This window comes from Cynocephalus volans, chromosome 3, assembly GCF_027409185.1.
Source record: "Cynocephalus volans isolate mCynVol1 chromosome 3, mCynVol1.pri, whole genome shotgun sequence".
Classification (NCBI taxonomy): domain Eukaryota; kingdom Metazoa; phylum Chordata; class Mammalia; order Dermoptera; family Cynocephalidae; genus Cynocephalus; species Cynocephalus volans.
The window spans coordinates 65,721,448-65,740,913 of record NC_084462.1 but is presented as its reverse complement, the minus strand read 5'-3'; the positions used below and the strand labels follow the sequence as shown (position 1 = coordinate 65,740,913).

The 19,466-nt window shown below is 55.5% G+C and overlaps 2 protein-coding genes across 2 annotated transcripts; both read left to right on the top strand.

Annotated features, from left to right (window-relative positions):
• Positions 1–1,135: 1,135 nt before the first annotated feature.
• On the top strand, positions 1,136–12,803 carry LMAN1L (lectin, mannose binding 1 like). The gene is made up of 14 exons (XM_063088432.1): positions 1,136–1,304; positions 3,654–3,808; positions 3,923–4,030; positions 4,129–4,187; positions 5,679–5,778; positions 6,203–6,323; positions 7,267–7,322; positions 7,907–8,039; positions 8,351–8,502; positions 9,089–9,145; positions 9,521–9,606; positions 10,762–10,885; positions 11,536–11,663; positions 12,674–12,803. The coding sequence occupies exons 1-14, from the start codon at positions 1,136–1,138 to the stop codon at positions 12,801–12,803; spliced, it is 1,578 nt and encodes a 525-aa protein (XP_062944502.1).
• A 1,077-nt stretch (positions 12,804–13,880) lies between these two features.
• On the top strand, positions 13,881–17,011 carry CPLX3 (complexin 3). The gene is made up of 3 exons (XM_063092196.1): positions 13,881–14,044; positions 15,204–15,291; positions 16,787–17,011. The coding sequence occupies exons 1-3, from the start codon at positions 13,881–13,883 to the stop codon at positions 17,009–17,011; spliced, it is 477 nt and encodes a 158-aa protein (XP_062948266.1).
• Positions 17,012–19,466: the final 2,455 nt, after the last annotated feature.

The following is a 19,466-nucleotide window of genomic DNA, read 5'->3' as shown; positions in this document are numbered from 1 at the left end:
GATGAAATATTTGAAATATATGATTTGTTTTTTTGGGTTTTTTTAAAAGATGACCAGTAAGGGGATCTTAACCCTTGACTTGGTGTCGTCAGCACCATGCTCTCCCAAGGGAGCCACGGGCCGGCCCTTGAAATATAGGATTTCTTACCTCCTAAAAACTTGTATTATAGAAATTGTCAAACACATAAAAGTAGAGAGGAGTTTAATGAATCCCATGTTCCACCATCCAGGTTCAACAGTTCTCAACTCAAGGTCAATCCTGTGTCACGTACACCACACCCACTCCCCACAAGCCCTAGGATATTTTGAAGCAAATCCCAGACATTTTTCAATTCATCCATAAAGGTTTAGTATGTTTCTCCAGAAGATACTTTAAAAACATGATCTTTAAAAACATGATCACATCACCACATTACTCCTAAAATTTTTAACAATAATTCCTTAATATAATCAAATATCCATTGTTCAGATTTCCCCAATTGTCTCTTTTTTTCCAGTTGTTGGGTTAAAATTAGCCTCCAAACAAGGTCCACACATTGCATTTATTTGCTCTGTCTCCTAAGACCGTCTTTCTTTTTTGCATGTAATTTATTTGTAGAGGAAACCAGGTTGCTTGGAAGGACAAGCTTTCAGGAATGTAGGAGAGAGCTGAGCATCAGAGCTGGAGAGAAGTGCAGCGGGGACAGGCTGAGGGGAAGGCAAGAAGGATGGGTGGATGGAGGGCCAGATGATAAGGACATCCTATGTGTGAGAAAGAGGCAGGATATGGAGGACCATCCCCCTGCTGAAGGGTGGGGCCTGTCCCCCTGCATCCCTAAGCCGTGCCCCCTCTGCCCCCCAGCTGCTGGAACTGAGGGAAGGTGGAAGGATGGCCTGAGTGGAGGAGCAGAGCCAGAGCTCAGATTGGCGTGGGGTCAGGCTGCCCAAATCAGGCAGGAGGTGAGGGAAGGGCGGGGCCTGAGATCAGGCCTGGAAGGAACAGGATGTCTGTCCTGGGGAGGGAGGGAGAGGACAGTGCCAAAACCCAGCTCCTGGCCAGTCACCAGTTCCTCCCGGCCTGGCCCAGGCCAAGGAGTCCCTCCCTGGCCCTCCAGCTACCACCCACCCTGGGACCCAGACATCAGCTCCCTTCACGATGATGGTGGTTGGTGGTCCAGATCTCTTGTTCTGCCTTCTCCTGCTCCTGGCCCCCAGTAGCCCTGAGGGGGGTCGCCCTCAGCGCAGGTTTGAGTATAAACTCAGCTTCAAAGGACCTAGGATGGCAATGCCTGAGGCTGGAATACCCTTCTGGAGCCATCACGGAGGTGAGGGGCAGGGCTGGGGATCGTTCGCGCCCAGGGTTCCTGAGAGTGCTGGAGGGGCTATGACTTGATGGGAAGTGGGTCTGCCCAGTGCCAGCCTCTGTCCAGAGTGGGGTCAGGCCTGGGGCAGGCAGTGCCAGGGGCCCCAGGACCCCTCCCAGGCTTGTCTCTTGCTCCACCCACTACAACTCCACTCCCACCCACCAGCCTTGGTTTCTCTCTGCCTCTCTCCTTCTCTGCCCTGGGACTTCTCTCTTTGCCTCTCTTTAGGCCCCCTCTCCTTCCTCTGCCTTTTGGACCTGTGAACACACACACATACATGCTCACACGCTAAGTCTCAGACACACAGAAACAAGGCAACTTGGACCAGCACAAACCTCCATTCTACTGGCCCCATCTTGTCGGGCCTGTGGCTGTCCGTGAGAATTGGGGGCTACCTAGAGGCAGGCATCCCCATGTCCAGCTGTTTTGCCAGAGAGGGCGCCAGCCCTTCCCTGTATGTGTGTTGGGGGTGGAAGCAGGTATGAGAGCATCTTAGCCACAGGTCTGTGTTCAGGACCTACAAAGAGTCTGTCTTCTACCTGATCTTGTTCCAAAAAGGATTTGTGATGACTTTTGAGGACCTACACAATATTTGTAATTTTTGGGGGGTGGGGGGCATCTGGCCAGTACCAGGAATCAAACCCTTGACTTTGGTGTTACAAGGCTGCTCTCTAACCAGCTGAGCTAACTGGACAGTCCTGGGACCTATACCATAGAAAGGAGCATAAATTAAAAGTAAGCCAGAAGAATGAGACTTAGATATAGAGTAGGGCATTAAATTAGTCTAGGAATGTGGCTTGTTTCCAAAACATATGCCATGAGGTCTGCTCACCTCAGAGTTGGAACATGGGTTTAGTTACAAGTCTTCTAGCAGGCAAAGCAAAGAGAAAAAGCAAATTGGCTGTGTATTTCTATCTATGAGATATAAGTTCTGAGAAATGGCATAATTCCTGATTGAGGACAGAACAGAATATCCCTTTAAGACAACAGGCCTCATCAGCAGGATCTTTCCTCCAGTCCTCCTTCACAGAGGCACAGGAGGTAAACAAAGGAGCGAGCCGTATCTCACAGCACCAAGCCAGGCCCTGCCTCAGAGCCAGGATGGCCAGGCCTGTGCAACACTCACTGCTCTGGGGCTTGCCAAGTCTGGTGTCACAGACCATGTGGGGGAGCAGAGGCACATTCTCCAAGATCGCCCAGTGGTATGTCTGTTGTCTACTAATTCATTCACTCATCCTTTTATTGAACTCCCACCCCCATGCTCCTCTGTGCCCAGCCTAGATACACAGGATTGAGTCAGGCTCAAGGAGCCCGCAGTCTGGGGTGAGGTCCCACGAACAATCCACATAAGGCTGAATGCATAAGTGTCACAGGCAGCAGACAATCCTCGCCTCTTGCAGTCACTTCAGAGGCAGTGGCAGCTTCCAGGGACCCCCAGACTTCTGGCCTTGCAGCCTCTGGGCCTCCCCGCCCCCATCCCTGGCCTTTGCAGAGCAAACAGGCAGGATTAGCAGCCTCCAGAAAGTCCTGGTAGGGTCTGGGCCCTGGGCCAGGTTCCAGGCTGGCAGGCTGGAGGGGTGGAGAGCCAGCTGGAGTGGGGACTCTGATTTCCCTTCCTCTGGTTCCTGCCAAGTCTGCCTCAGTTTCTCTCTCCTCTCCTCCCTCCTATCATACACATATAGGGCTCCTTCCTCCCCAGCCCACCACTAGCTGTGATCATTCTCACACACACACCCTTCACCCTGCCTCTTTCCCCCCATTCTGCGGGCTGGTTCCCACCTCTGCACCTTTGCTTTCATGCCTTCTCCACCTTGGAATGCCTGCTAAGTCCCCTCCACCAGGAAGCCCCAGCCTCATCTGGCCACACTGGAGTGTCCCTCCAAGACTCCACAGCCCGGGGTCCTGAACCTCCCGCACTTACTCTCTCACGAAGTGCTCTCCTGTGGTCTGTGGTCTCAGGCACTTCCTTTTCCCCCATAGGGCCTCAGTTTCCTCATCTGTAAAATAGGGTCTTGTAAAAACAGACAACACAGACTTGTGGTGAGGCTTAGGTGAGATTGCAGGTGAACTGCCAGCATTTATTGCCCTCCCCTGGCAAAGGCCCCTCCAGCTGTGCTAGGCTCCGATTCCCACTTCTTCAGTCAACTCCTGCGTCTGCCCAGCCCATTGTGTCTGCCTGGCCAATTGTTTAATGGCAGGTCTTGGTGTTACTTCCTTTCTCCTCCTGGAACCCAGCTCAGGCCCATGAGAGAGGGTGATGGGGAGTGGGGGTAGAGTGGGGCCTGGGCCCTGAGCTGTCCTGGTCCACAGACGCCATCCTGGGCCTGGAGGAAGTGCGGCTGGCACCATCCATGAGGAACCGGAGAGGCGCTGTGTGGAGTAGGGCCTCTGTCCTCTTCTCTGCCTGGGAGGTGGAGGTGCAGATGCGGGTGACTGGGCCGGGGCGCCGGGGAGCCCAGGGCATGGTGAGTGGCCCCACCCAGGCCCGACAGAGGGCGGTGAGTCAGGGAGGCGGGTGATGAGCCCTGGGGTTCCAGTGTCCTGCAGGGACCCCGGGCTGAGGGGCTAGGGACTTGCAGGCTGTGTGGTACACCCAGGACAGGGGCCAAGTAGGCTCTGTGCTGGGGGGTCTGGCCTCGTGGGACGGCATCGGGATCTTCTTCAACTCCTCAGCCGAGGACACCCAGGTGAGCAGTGGCCTCCTACCTGCCCACCCACCCACTGCCCAGCCCTTCACTATCCTCCCTGTGCCCACAGCTCAGGTTGATGGTCATCTCCCTTGTAGAGCAGCCCTGCCATCCGCGTGCTGGCCAGTGACGGGTACACCCGCTATGAGCAGCTTGGGTAAGGGCCTCTCTGGACTGACACCCCACCCCCACTCCTGGGCTCAGAGGGGCTCTGCAGCTGTGCCCCTGCCTCAGCCTCGGACAGGGACCCACTCCGCCTAGAGCTGCTGTCCTTGCTGACTGCTCCCTCTGAGCTGACGGCTGCCCCCGGGACTCCCTCCCACTTTGTCTCAGCTGTTCCCCTGGGGCCTCCAGGACCAGAGTTTGCTTGCCCTTCTGAGTCCTCCATTCACTCAACCCAAAGCCCCAGACGAAATGACATAGACTGGGGCCTGTGATTAGTATTTTTACCCCCATCTAATCTAATCATCTTATCCCCAGCACCCTTCATAAGTGGAGATTAGCCCCCACTTCCAGGTGAGGACCTTGAGACCCAGAGAGGTGAAGTGACTTGACCGAGCTCACCCAGCTTGTGCAGAGCTGAGATCTGAGCCCAGACTTGCCTGCGCAGGGTCCATGCCCTTCTCCTGCACAGCTGCTCCTTCCCTTTCTCCCAGATGACGTGGCCTCCCTCCCCTCCCCAGCCTGGCTGCCTCCTCAGTCACTGGGCCGGTTTGTCAGTGCTTCTCAGCAAACATCCCTCAGCTCATAACAATTAGAATAATCGCTAACATTTATGGAGCTGTGCTCACTGTATGCCAGGCACAGCGCCAAGCCCTTCACATTCATTGTCTTAGTTAACCCTCATAACAGTGGTATGAGGTCGTTGCAATCCTTAGCCTCATTTTAAGGATGGGAACATGGGGGTTGGGAAAGGTGAGGTCACTTGCCCAGGGTCACACAGCTAGGAGTGCAAGCCTGGGTTGCTGCTCCGGAGCTGGCTCCTCCCTGCTCTGTGCTGCCTCTGGCGGCAGTAGTGACAGATGCTCTGGTGTGAGCTGCCCATGGCGTATGTGTCCCCGTGTGCCCAGAGAAAGTCAGGCAGGGCTCAACACTCCTCTTAACTCCCCAGAGCCTGCTCTGCCACCCCTGTGGGGGAAGTGGGCTGGCCATATTGTCCTTGGCTGCTAGGACATGTCCCATGTTGTCTCTCCTGAGTCTGTTCCACTGCAGTCCAAGCCTTGGCAGAAGGGAGAGGAAAGAGAAGCCCTACCCAGAGGCAAACGGGGACTTGGCATTTAAGGAAAGGACAGGGAGAGAAGGGCAGAGGGATGAGGGGGTGAGCTGGGGGGCTTAAGGCACAAACCCCAGTGTTGGTCCAGGCCTCTGTCCCTCTGAAGAAGGGTCACAGGGAGGCCCCTGGCCCCTTTTTCTATAAACTCCAAGTCCCAACACTCCACCAGGCAGGGCTTGCTTTTCTGCCCCTTTCTCTTCTGCTAAGGGAGCAGCAAGGGAGACTAAAGCTAGACAACAGGGACATGTCCCATATCAGGTCACCCAGTGGGGAGGGGGGTGGTACTGCAGGCCTGGGCAGAGCGGTTTCTGGGCCTGCCCTTGCTGGCCAGGGCTCAGATTCTATGTGGCTCAGCTAGATTCTAAGCGCCCACAGGGACAGAGCCAGCTGGGAGCTGGGCTCCTGTCATCGGGACTTCCGGAATCGGCCATACCCCTTCAGAGCACGGATCACCTACTGGGGACAGAGGCTGCGAGTGAGTCGACCCCCTGGCCCCCACTTTAATAGGTCCTCCGGGTGGGGAGTGCAGATTACAGGGCTCTGAGTTACAGAGCTGCTGTGTGTGATGCCCATGACCCCAACAGACTCGTGCCTGTGACACCACATGAGGGCCCTAGCATACACATGTGAGTCCTCACATGTATGTGGGATCCCCAGCACATATGGGCCAACGTCCACTTTGGATCCTGCACTTGTACACATAATTCTCACACCCAAAGCACATGTATATAAGGGCTAACACTGGAACAGGAGCACAGTCACTTCCATGACATTCTGATACCAAGCCCTGTGGCTGTCTGCCCTCCATGGCTAGGGAAGCCCATGTGGCAAAGGTGGAGACAACCCCCCCTGCTGGGGTCAGGGGAAAGAAGGGAGCTCACTCCCTCCCTGCTCCTCAGGTGTCCTTGAATAGCGGCCTCATTCCGGGTGACCCAGATGAGGTCTGTGTGGATGTGGGGCCTGTGCTTTTGGCCCCTGGAGGTTTCTTTGGGGTCTCAGCAGCTACCAGCATCCTGGCAGGTGAGGATCCCACTGGACAGGTAAGAGCAGAGGGGCACTGGCTAATGAATCATCCTGAGGGTCCTCTAAAGAGCATGGATGTGGTCTGACCATGTGAGCTGGCAAGTCATGAGCCTGCCCTGAGCTTCTGCTACCATCGAGAGAAGTCATGTCAGCCTCTCAGGGTTACTGAAAGTCTCTTCTTTTTTTCTGGTGGCTGGCTGGTACGGGGATCCAAACCCGTGACCTTGGTGTTATAAGGCTGTGCTCTAACTAACTGAGCTAACTGATTGAAACTGAGCCAGCCCAGTTGAAAGTTTTAAATGGGATAAAACAGGAGACGCTTTTATTCCAGTGTTGGCCCCAGAAGTGCCCCTAGCTGGATGTTCTGGGGCAGGTGGAAGAGGGACAGCCATGAGGGACATTTAGGAAAATGGAGCAAAGGGATGTGATGCGATGTGAGCCCATGGAGTGTCCTGCAGCTGGAAAGCAGGGGGCAACCAGATCGTGGGAGTCCTTGAATGCCAGGACTTTGGTTTTCTGACCTTGGATACTGGGGAGCCATGGAAGGCTTCTGAGGAGGAGAGTGACATGGTCAGAACCATGCTGGGGAGGCGGAAACCACGTGGTTGCTTCTGCCAGTAGCGGCTGTGTTCTGGGGGCCCGAGGGTTTCACTGGGTTTGCTGCCATGGCTTTAGCCCAGAACATTTTGTGATTGCCCAGTTTTCCCACTCACCAGGGGCCCACCTCTGACTGTGTGTTTGGTTCAACCCTCAGAGCTCACCCATTTACTTGTCTGACCCTCACACCTTACTTATGAGGAGCAAGACAAAGGCCAGAGAGCTGCCCAAAGTCACCCAGATCTTTCACCTGCCTGGGATATAATGGAGGCTGGGGTGAGGGCCGACCCAGTGGGCTGCTGGGTGGAGGGGTCTTATTTCTCCTTCATCTACCCCCTTCCAGATGACCACGATGTCTTGTCCTTCCTGACCTTCAGTCTGAGTGAGCCAGGTCCAGAGGTGATGCCAGCCCCAGCCCACCTGGGAGAGGCAGCCCTGGGACCCTTCCCTCCCCAAATGCTTCCTCCCCACCATGGTGCCCTCAGACCTGCCATTCCAGCCCTTATCCCCCTGTCCTCTGAGCTCTGCTCAGGCCAGGCCTCGCACTGGGCAGCGCTGGGGCCAGGCCCTGTCCTCAAGGCCTCCCAGGTTGGCTGGGTCAGGCTGTTACATTAATGTTCAGAGTGATCAGTGCTGGGTCTCAAAAGGTGCAGAGAGCTGTGAGATCCCAGAGGAGGGGCCCAAACCCGCCAGGGCATCAGGGAAGGCTGCCTGGAGGAGATGAGCTTGAAGGAGTGGAGAAGCAGCCTGTATAAAGGCCTTAGGCTGCAGTGGGAAGGGAAGGATGTGGGGTTCAGCTTGGAGGCAGAGCTCAGAGGGCTGGAATCTGCAGGGCCTAGAGCTGAGCTGAGGGATCTTCCCTGGCCGGGGTGAAAGTGTGATCAGGGAGGGAGACTGAGCTCATGAGGGCCCTGTGGGAAAGCTCCTCTCACCTCTGGTTCTCCCATGGGTTTTGGGACCGACTTTTGGCCTTCTTCCTACAGGTTCCCCCTCAGCCCTTCCTGCAGAGGGAACAGCTCCGCCTGGCAAGGCAGTTGGAAAAGCTGCAGGCAAGGCTGGCCCTGGACACTAGGGAGGACATAATTCCAAAGCCAAAGTCTGAAGCCCAGGAAGAGGGTAGGGACACAGGCAGTGGGCAGGTGGGGCAGGGGCCCATGTGAGTGTCATGGGATCCTCTTCCCTTAGAACCAGGAGTCCTTTAGTCAGTGGGGAGACGGAGGCCTGAAGAGGCCATACCTAAGCAGGACCTGGGGCCCAGATGTTCTGTCCTATCCCCACCCCACCACCCAGACCCATTTTCCAGGGGAAGGTCTTGGAGACAGAAGCCACCCTTCTGGCGCTCCTCTCCAAGAAGCTCCCCCTGCCAAAATAGGATCTATTGCCTCACCCCAGCTGGCTACCCACCCCAGCTCTGCCCGAATCCCCAGGGGGAAGGCTCCTTGACCTGGAGGAGATGCTGGGCAGACACAGTCAGATCCTTCAGGCTCTCCAGGGTCTCTCCAAGCAGTTGGCCCAGGCTGAGAGGCAATGGGAGGAGCAGCTGGGGTCCCTAGGCCAGGCCAGGCCTGAAGGAAGCTGGGTGAGTACCATCCTACAGGCCTAAAAGAGGAGTAAGTGCTACAGTCAGGATGTGCCCTCCCCCAAGGACTCCAGGGAAAGCAGGGCAGGGAGGAAATGTTGCAGGTTGGAGGATGGGCAGGGCAGTATGCAGAAGAGCATCTCTGCACAGTCATATGCCCATGGAGCCAAGCGGCTGGGACTGGGGAGAGAAGATGCCAGGTATCTGGGTTCCAGTCTGTAGACAAATGACAGAAATAGACTAGGTGCTAATTTGCATGTGGCTCCACATGTGATTTGCATACAGCTTGCTTAATGCACAGTTGCACCAGAATGCTCGCTTCATCTCCACTGCCATCCTGGCTTCTCCCCCAGGGAGTCATGCCCCAGTGCATGCCCAGCCTGGGGTCCTGAGAGCTAAACTCAGCCAAGGTGTTAGATACTGGGCAGAGGAGGCCAGCAGCTCATGTGGGCTTTGCTGGGCTCTGACAGCTTGAGGTTTTAATCTTGTGTCCTCAGGCCAGAGCAGCTTAGGCTGGGCTGCTGGGGTGGGGAAGAGGGGAGTTGGCCCACGCTCCAGGGCCAGGCCTCTCCAATCCTACTTCCAGGCCCTGCACCTCTCCTGCCAGATTCCATCCCTTCCAGAGAGGGGCAACTACCTCCAAGTCACTCAGCAAGACAGGGACTCAAGCATTGGTTGTTGACAAGCATTGGCCCCCAACTCGGATTGAGCCCTGGGAGAAAGTGGGCAGAGAGGCTGGGTCTCTGCCTCCTTCAGGGGGCAGAACCACTTTTAGAAAGGGAAGTAATTTTGAGAAGTCCTAGGAGTGGCCAATGTTGGAGGGAAACAACCAGCCTTAGGGAGAAGAGTTTGGAAGGAGCGGGAATCCAGAGGCCCAGATGGACAGAGGTCAAATAAACTGAATGTGTTAAAATGAGGAAGGCCCTGGTAATCTGGTAAGGCCTCTGGAAAGAGGACGGCTGCAGTGCCCCTGGGGAAGGTGGGCTCTGAGAGGGGCTGTGCCTGGGCCCAAGACAAGATGCTGGCCCTCCTGCAGGACTCTGCCAAGGTCAGTGCCCTGCTCTGTGGACAGCGGACTCTGCTCCAGACTCTGCAGGAGATGAGGTAAGGACAAGGCAAGGAGGAGAGCCTGAGGAGAGGGAAGAGAAGCCCCTCCACCAACTTGCTTCTCCACCTGAAGTTCCTCCATTAGCCCTTCATTGCTTTCATCATTTCCTGAGCACTCAGCACAAAGCCTGGCAATTGGAGGGGCTGAGCGTGAAGTTAGGTTTGTTGAGTTGACCTGAATTTAATTGAATCAAGTTTGAAGTTTTGGGGCTGGCCAGTGGCTCATTCGGTTAGGGCATGGTACTGATAACACCAACGTCAAGGCTTCGGATCCCTGGACTGCCCCAACACCAAAACAAAACAAAGTTTGCAGTTTCGAAAGTCCTAGTTCAGGGGCCGGCCGGTGGCTGACTCGGGCAAGTGCGGTGCTGATAAAACCAAGGCCACGGGTTCAGATCCCTATATAGGGATGGCCGGTTAGCTCACTGGTTGAGCGTGGTACTGACAACACCAAGTCAAGGTCCCCTTACTGGTCATCTTTATATAGAATTTTTTTTAAAAAGTCCTAGTTCAAAAGCAACTCTTCCTGGGAGGAGTCCACTGTGAGGGCCCCCATCAGACATTCCTACCCCAGGAGGGTTAGTAAATCTGGGCTTCCTTCAGTGACAGCTGAAGGTGGAGATGTTTTGATGGGGACTCTTAGAGGGAGCACAGCCAAGATCAGGCCGGTTGGAAGAGGCAGTCCCTGATTTCACTATGTCCCCTCCAGCCTCCTAGCATCCCACTCCAGGCCAGGCCTTGGGAGCTACCCATAGAGCCCTGGGGGTAGGGAGGCCACCTGGATGCTGTCTGTGGATGCTGTGGCTGAAGCCCAACACCTCCTGCACACCCATGCCCTCCCCTCCCTACATCTAGATTCCTGGGGGTTGTTGATGGGAAGAGGGACAAAAACTAAATCCCCTGGGGACTGGGGATAGAAGGCAGAGCCCAGGGGAGCCTGGGGTTGAAACAGACAGCTTTAGGGAGATCCTTATCTGACCTAAAGCTGTTTCAGGGTCTAGGAAGGTTTGGGGTGAAAAGACTGTCCCCCAAGAAGAGGCCCTGCAGATGATGCTGTTCCCTACCCATGCAGATCATGGGAAATGACGAGGTGATTTGGGTGCAACCAGAAAGGGTAATGAGTCATCTCCTTTGGTTTCTACCTCCTACCAGGGATGCAGCTGCCCACATGGCCTCAGGAGCACAGGTCTTCTACCTGCCTGTGGGCACCCAGCATCATTTCTTAGAGCTGGACCAGATCCTGAGCCTCCTGCAGAAGGACCTGCGGGGACTGGTGGTGAGGGGGAAGTAGTGGGTAGCCTGGGGGCCCATCCCTTAGACCTGGGCTCAGCCACCCTTCTTCCAGTACTTCTGCCCCTCCCGCCTTTGCCCTCCCCTCCCAGGACCCCTGCAGCACATCTATGTCTGTGTCTGTGCATGCACGCATGCATGCAGGACACAGATCTCACCTCTCTACTCTCTCTGTTCTCTGGAGAGTCCTACAGACTCTCAGCACCAGCAAGGCCCTGGAGACCCCTTGGTCCAACCCCCTCAAGACCAGAAGGGAAATGGGGTGGACTGTGCCCAAGATCATTCCAAGTTCAGTGTGGGGCCGGCTCTTCCCCATCCCCTGTCCCATCTTGCTCTTCCCCTTGCCCTTGCCCTTGCTGTCTTTTGCTCTCTGTTTCTCTCTCATCTCTTGAGCCTTTGGCCCCCCGATGATCACAGGCCCCAGGCCTTCCCAGCTGTTCCCACAGATGGAGCCATAGGATCTGGGGTGAGGGAGGCAGCTTTGTATGATGCCCCCTCTCCAAGTTCCCTGGTTAAGGGTCAGAGCACTCCAAGCCTGAAGGACAGAAATGGAGCCCCCACATGACCCAGATTCCAGATTCCCTCCCTCCTTTTGGGTAAGAAGCTGAGCCAGGACCTTAGACTTTCCTCTTTCAGAAAGCAGCAGCCAAGGCACCCCGCCCACCTGGCCGGTCCCTAGGGGCCTTGTCGTGCCTGCACCCCGGGATCTTTCTGTCCTTCCTCCTCATCCAGACTGTAGGCTTCTTCTGCTACCTGCACTTCAGGTGGGCCTTCCTATGGGCGGTTCTTCCCACACCACCGAGCATATCTTGGTTCTGGACCATAGCCATTCGATTAGAGAGTGTGGCACTGAGGCCCAGAGGGGACCTGCCTGGTCCCCCAGATGGCAAGAAGCAGAGCACAGGCTCGGACTTTCTTTCATCAGGCACTGCTGACCACCTGCTTACCCCTCAGCCCCATCTGGGTCCCACTCTCACAGACCTCACTTTCTAGAGTGAGAAGATGAAAAGCAACTGATAGTCATACCCTATGTAGTCAGTGCCATGAGAACAGGAAGCTCAGGGGCTATAGGAGTGCAGGAGAAAGCACTTGACCCAGCTTGGGGAGATCAGGGAATTGACCTGGAAGGTATGTTTGATGTGAGTCATCAGGGTGACTAGGAGTTTTCCAGCCTGACAAGATACGCAAAGGCATCAATGTAGAGGGATTGGCATGAGAAAAGGCACAGAGGCATGAAAAAAGAATAATATTTTGGAGAAAAGGGGCAAGTTCAGTATGGTTGGAGCAAAGGGTGAAACCAGTTTGTGAAATTGGGCAGAGAACTGAAAAGGTGGAGAAGGTCACTATTTCTGCTTGGTGGGTGTTTGCCGAATGAAGGTGCACCATTTAGAGATGTGGGGTGTGCTAAGGGCCTCAGAAATGAGATTGACAGTCCTTGTTGGTGGCATTCCCAGACAAGAATTAGTGTGGGCCAGGATGGTCCTGGAGCAGAAGTGAAGTGTGCTGAGCTTTAAAAGTCACAGGTGGAAATGATCACAAGCTTATGAATGTGCATAGGAGTGCAGTGGTGGCAATAAGCCTGGAGTCACCTGGACAGACCTTAAATGCCAGAGGGAACATGTGGACCTTATGTGGCGGGCCAAAGCAGCCATAGAAGGTCTCAGAGCAGGGGAGGCTGTGATGCAGTGAGTGCAGGGAAGCAAGTGTGTGAGTCTTGGTTCCAAAATCCCAGAAGGGAGAGGACCAAGTAACGTTCTCCTCTCTCTGGCAGGAGGCAGGAGCTGGACAAAAGCCCTCACGACTGTTTGTCCATAGGCAGCCTTCCTCTGGGTCCTGCACCACACATCCCTGGGGCCCTGGGGGCTGTGAGGAGGCAGCCCCTCTCCCCCAGCATGCATGCCTGACCCACCTCAAAGCCACTTCTCATCACTGGGAAGCAGGTGGTGTCTGGGGGGTGGAGGATTTGACCAATATCCTCTCCTTCTGGGTGCCCAGCTCCTACCCACGCCTTAGCTTTTGGTGAGCTTCCACCTTATTAAAGGAGATTTCCCTCCCCCCATGCTTCGATATGCTCATTTACCTTCTAGTTTCACCTTAATTTCTCTGTAGGCTTCTACCTCATCTGGGTAGATAGCTGAGAGTGGGCTCCAGGCAGGCAAGGAGACCAAAGATCAGATACTCTACAGGCCTTGAGCCCTGAACTACGGAGGGAGAGGGAATCCGAACTGTGGATAATTCTGTCCCCAAATACACTCGGAACAAGGGGCAATGTTTCCCCGTGTCCCTCCTGGCCCAGCTCAGCTAGCATCACCCAACAACTCTCCCTCCCGGCTCCCTGCAGCTCCAGGGGCAGCAGGGCAGGCACGTGACAGAAGAACTCTGAGAGGCGAACACTCATATAAGCATAACAGGGATTCCCGCTCTCGCTTTGGGGTCTCCCTCCCCCAGTGTCAAGCTCTTTGGGCAGCTGTCAGGTCAGCGGGTTGCGGGCGGAGGGGGCGCGGAGGGGGTGTAAGAATGGGGTGGGGCCCAAATCTGGGTTTTTGCTCCTTGCTGCTACCCGGATCTCCCAGCTGAAATCCTGGTTATCAGTGACCCAGGAGAGGATGTAGTTGGAGAAGGGTAGGGAACAGGGTACCGGGTGCATATCAGCGCAGCCCCTTTCCCCGGGGGAGCGACCCCACCACCGCAGCCCTAATCCGCTGTCAGCAGTGCCCGGCGGAGCTTGGCGTTGAAGGAGGCACGTGGGGGAGGCGGGAGTGGGGAGCGGGCACGTGGTCCAGCCTCCTCAGCCCCGTGCGTGCCCCCCGCCCCCCGTGAGGAGGGGTTTGGGAAAGTGGGGGCGGGCCCGGGCGGCGCAAAGCGTGGGGCGCGGGCCCGCGGCGGGAGCTGTCCGCGAGTCCTAGTGCTGAAGTAGGCGCGGACGTGCCTGGTGCCCGGCGCGTGGTACCAGGGGCCCAGTACCCGGGCCGGCGAAGACCATGGCGTTCATGGTGAAGACCATGGTGGGCGGCCAGCTGAAGAACCTCACCGGGAGCCTGGGGGGCGGCGAGGACAAGGGGGACGGGGACAAGTCGGCGGCTGAAGCGCAGGGCATGAGCCGAGAGGAGTACGAGGAGTATCAGAAGCAACTGGTGGAAGAGAAGTGAGTGGGATTCCATCCTGGCTCCAACGACCCCCCACCCCCAACCCCCCCGACACAGCCGCTCGGCCCACCCGTGAGCCAGCCTCAGGCCCCAAGCTCCTTTCCCCTACTTTCCTAGTCACGGTAAGAGGCTGGGAGGTGCCTTCTAGGCTGCCCCAGAGCCATCCCATCTCAAACCCAGGACCCCACTCCAGCTTCGTACTCCGGCCCAGAGGGAGTAGGGGGAGGGGCGACAGGGGCCAGGGGTGGGGGTGGGGGGCACGTGCATTTCTGACGAAACAAATAATCCCTTAATCCGATCTGGTCCCAGCCGCCTATGTCTTCCAACTGGGGCTCCTCTGAGCTTGAGGCTCTGAGAAAAGCGGTGCAAGGGAGTGGGGCTCAGAGATCCTGATATGGGGGCAGTCATAGATATTGAGCCTACCTCTGTGCCAGCAGTCTGGGACAGAGGGGCAGCCCAAGTAGAGGTGGGGGCTGGACTTTGGAGCTGGGCTACTTAGGTTCAGACCCTGGCTTTGCTTATTAGCTGGGTAACTTTAGGCAAGTTGTTTAACCTTTCTGTGCTTTTATACCCTCTTCCGGAAAATGGGGATGATAATAATTTATACCTTATATATTTATGAAAATTAAATGATTTTATGAATGTAAACCATTTAGCACGTGGTAAGTCCTCATTAAATGTTACCTATTATTATTTCACTTAATCCTGATAACAGTTTGGTGAGTTGCAAAATCTTCTCCCCATTTTACAGGACAGGAATGTAAGTGATTTACCCAAGGACGTACCTAAAGTGGTAGTGGAGCCAGGATACGAACCCAAGTCTATCCCAAATGATTCCCCTGCCACACACACAGCTTGTCAGGGAGGGAAAGATGGGCCGAGTCTGAGGCAATGAGGGATATATATTATGGTCTGCCGAGAGCCAGACTGGCCCCCGGCTCCGCTAGCTCCATCCAGCGGCAAAGAAGTACGCTGTGATGGGTAGAGGCAGCAAAGCCTGACCGAGGCCAGCCGGCTCCTACCACCTTCGCTAGACACAAGGTGGCAGGCGGGACCACTGCCTCAGGCTGCCAGGACTGGGAGACCCCTTCCGCCCCTCCTCGCAGACCCGCTCCTTCTCTCAGCCCGGGCAGTGACTCCGCCCCGGTGCCCCCGCAGGATGGAGCGGGACGCGCAGTTCACGCAGAGGAAGGCAGAGCGGGCCACGCTGCGGAGCCACTTCCGAGACAAATACCGGCTGCCCAAGGTAAGCAGAGCCCGGGTTCGAGGCTATTCCGGGACCCTGAGCTCCAGGCTCTGGAATCCTTGGCCCCGCTCTGGGTGCTGCACCTCTTAACCCAGTAAGACTCACAGAGTGCTGGGTTAGACCCTTCCTTCTCTTATTCATTCATTCACTCACTTATGGCCAACCTGCGCCTGCCAAAGGCCAGGGCTTGGTGCTGAGGGAAGCCCAGTCCTCCAGCGACTGAGGAGTTTGTGTTTCTGGAGCCAATCCAGGCCTCTTCTATCCTCTACTCCCCACCTATCCAACCCCAGGTCAGGCCCAGACAGATAAAGGCGCAAAGGAGGCAGAAAGCAGGTTTTATTGTAGGGGTGAGTGCTCTTGAGGCTTCTGAACACGTGGAGGGCAGGGTAGGGGAGAGAAAGCAGCACCCTCTGTGCCAGGTACTTGACCTTCATGCCCTCACCTAACTGCTCCCTGATAGCGCTGTCAGGTAGCTATCATCCACCTCTACAAATGAGAAAACTGAGGTTTGAAGAGATGAAGGGACTTGGCTAAGATCATACAACCAGTGAGTGGTGGAGGTGGCATTAGCCCTCAAGCCTGTGAATATGGAGCCTGCACTTGCCCCAGGACTCCAGGCTGCTTTCCAGGGCATGGAGTCTGCCTGCAGAAAGCAAAGTACCCCTGTGGCTGGCCAAGCAACTGGGAGGATGTCTCAGAAGATCCCCTACCCCCTCACATTCACTCATTCAACAAATATTTAGGAAATCTCTCAAAGGGAAAACTGGCTTAGAAGCTTGCTTTGCTGCAGACCCAGCTAGGCTAGGAATGGAGTCATTCCTTAAATGCTTGTACTAAGCATATGAGACAAAACTCCTGCCGTCAGAGAACTCTGAGTCTAGTAGAAGAGGCAAGACTTGGATGCAACTGAGAAGGACACAAGGTGGAAAGTCACCAAGGGCTCCCCACAGGGAAGTGCAATGGCCATCAGTAAGTGCTGTGCAAAGAGAGTACAGATGTTGGAATCAGTGACATAAGTCTGAATCTAGCACACGGGCATGTTACTTAAATGATCTGAGCCTCAATTTCCTTATTTTGTAAAATGGACATAACAGTACCTCACAGGGTTACTGTGAGAATTAAAAGCACTCAGCTCGATGTCAGCCATATAATAGGTATTTGATAAATGGTACCCATAACTATTATTGGTTATGTCCTTCAGTGCAGTTAACAATAGTCAACATGTGACAGTATGACTCCTAGGTATTTTTGTCTTTGCTCACTATCCTAGTCCCTCAGTATCTCTGAGGTAAGTAAGGTGGTATAAAAGTGCAAGGTATAAAAACACAACGTCTCCATGTCCAAGCATCAAATGCTTGATCCTGGGATGTGGGGACGGGGGCTGATCTCACTGGAACATGGGGCTCAAGAACCCCATCCAGGCCTCCTCCCTGCCTCCTCAACTTGGGTCCTCACAGACCTCCACCTTCCTGCCCCCACCCCCTCTTCCCTTCAGAACGAGACAGATGAGAGCCAGATCCAGATGGCAGGTGGCGACGTGGAGCTGCCCCGGGAGCTGGCCAAGATGATTGAGGAGGACACAGAAGAGGAGGAGGAGAGGGCCTCGGTCCTTGGGCAACTGGCCAGCCTCCCTGGCTTGGACCTTGGCTCACTCAAGGACAAGGCCCAGGCCACACTGGGGGACCTCAAGCAATCCGCTGAGAAGTGCCACATCATGTGACCACTTCTGGAGTTGCCCACTGGGATGGCCAGAGGGCTGGGCCCACATGAGGGCTAAAAGTATGTCTCAACTTCTGGGGACCCATCCCCCCTTTTAGATTTTGTTTCCCCTGCCCCACCCGAGCCCCAGAACCCTTATCATCCATGCCCCAGGCCTGCCTTCTGGTCTCTCCCTCTCCGCTGAGAACAAAGTCCCCATTGCTCACCCTACCCTTCAGGACCCACCCCCACCCCCACTCAGCCCAGAGAGGCCTTCCAAGATTGTAGGAATAGACCCATCCCTCTCTGGCCAGGGCCCCAAGTTGCTGCACACAGGAGCACCCATTGAGAGACACACAGAGGGACACAAAACCCCTGGCATGTGCAGAGGCATAAGCCACAGATGCATCCTGGCACACACACACACACACACACACACACACACACGCACGCACGGGCAAGTTCCCCTGGGTGCCGGCCCCTCCAGAAATACAATCCAAACACTCAGATGTGCTCGGAAGGAGCTTTGGGCAGAAACCTCAGCAGGCAGGAGGTCTGAGTTCGAGTCTCCTCCTTTATTGTCCTTGAAAACCACTGCTCTTTCCAGGCTTCATTTCATCACCTATAGAATGGGAATTAGACTGGATGATTTCTTTTTTTTTTTTTTTTTTTTGTCTTTTTCGTGACCTGCACTCAGCCAGTGAGTGCACCGGCCATTCCCATATAGGATCCGAACCCGCGGCGGGAGCGTCGCCGCGCTCCCAGCGCCGCACTCTCCCGAGTGCACCACGGGCTCGGCCCTAGACTGGATGATTTCTAAGACTCTTACTGTCTTGGCCTCCCTGGCCTCTTAGAGCCAAGCCCACCCCCCTCTCCGGGCAGGGCAGGAGCTGCAGCCGCTGCCTCCAGCAGCTGCCACTGTGGGCTCTGGGAGTTGAGTGATGCTGTGTGAGGGGCCAAGTGCCAAACATAAAGCTGGCACTGAACAGTAGCCCAGGCGGCTCCAGGCCTTCTCTGGGCCCAGGGCCCAGCCAATTTGTTTTGTTCCTGTAGAACTCTCTCTGGATTCCATAGCTGGAATCTCCTCTCCTAGCTCAGTGAAAAATAAAAATTCCAAGTAATGTGCCTATCTTCCCACTTCTTACTGACTTCCAGGAGTCTTGGAGTTCATAGCCACAAGCCTCCTCCCAAGGTAGGGTGTCCTCTACCTTCTCACCCACAGCTTCCCAGGAGGGAGAAGACACCTACCACTAGGAGTGGAAGACTCTGTGGAACCCTCTGCAGCGCCACCCCTTGTAAGATGTTCAAGCTTTCCCCTCTCAGGGCCCTGGGCAATGCTGGGGTCTGCATTCACCCAGTATCAAGTTCAGCCTGGGGCCGGATGAAATAGTCTGGGCTTTGAGGAGGATGTGGCGGCCACCTGGATGGGGATGTCCCTGAGGGAGACAGGGCCTCTGGGGCATTATCTGAGGCCACAGGAGAGGCCACGGCTCAACCACGGTTTTCTCTGGCCCCCATGCCTGTACCCCTTCCTCACCTTGGAGATGGGAAATATAACAAAAAGAAGGGGCAGAGCACCTGTGTTCCAGTCTTGCACTGCAATTTGGCTTGAACAGGTCCTTTCCCTCTCTGAGCCTGTTTCTCCCTCTGTAAGATGAAGAGCCTCCCACAAATATTAATACATATGTCAAAGTGGGACTGTATCAATAAATGATAACTCATTCCTTAAGAACAAGAAGAGCCCAAATCTCATCCCACTCACCTGTGTGTGCAGTGGGGCTGAGGGCGGGGAGGGTGTCCAGGAAACCAGCCAGGAAGCCCCTCAAGCAGGTCATCCCAGGGGCAGGGCAGGAAGGGGGTGGGGCAAGCCAACCCTAGGTGTCCCCCTTGTGGGGTCCGAGGTGCCAGCCTATGGGGAAGCCAGCCAGTATTTACATGCAGGAACGGCCATCTGAGGGTTTGGTTTCAAGGGCAAAGTTTTTATTTGGTCTCCTTTGTAAAATAAGAAGAACCAGCATAAAATCTGTGCAGTGGGTAATGTGGGGGTGGAAGAGAGGAAGAAAGAGAATGAGAAGTTAGGAGAGTGAGGACAGGGAGGAACATGGGCCCAGGATTGGGATAGTGCTGCTCTGGCTGTCACACTGGGCCCCCTCCTCAGCATCTTTGGGGAAGGGGCCTCTGGGCTACTCCTAGGTTGCCCCCGGGGAAGGGCCTGGCGGTCACTGAACAAAACCCACCTTCCTGACCTTCCCAGAGCTGGAGGAGATCTGAGTCAGAGTCCCAAGCTGGGTGGGGGGGTCATGGGCTGCCTCAGCAGCGTCAGCGGCAAGGCCCACGTCAGCACTCCACCCTCCAGGGGCCTCCTGCCTAATGGGATTGGACAGACCCCTTCCCCCTGAGTGGTTCGCAGGGCAAGAGGGAGAGGCAAGGGCAGTGGGCAGCAGGGGCCCCGGCGGGCTCAGCACTCACTGAACCCT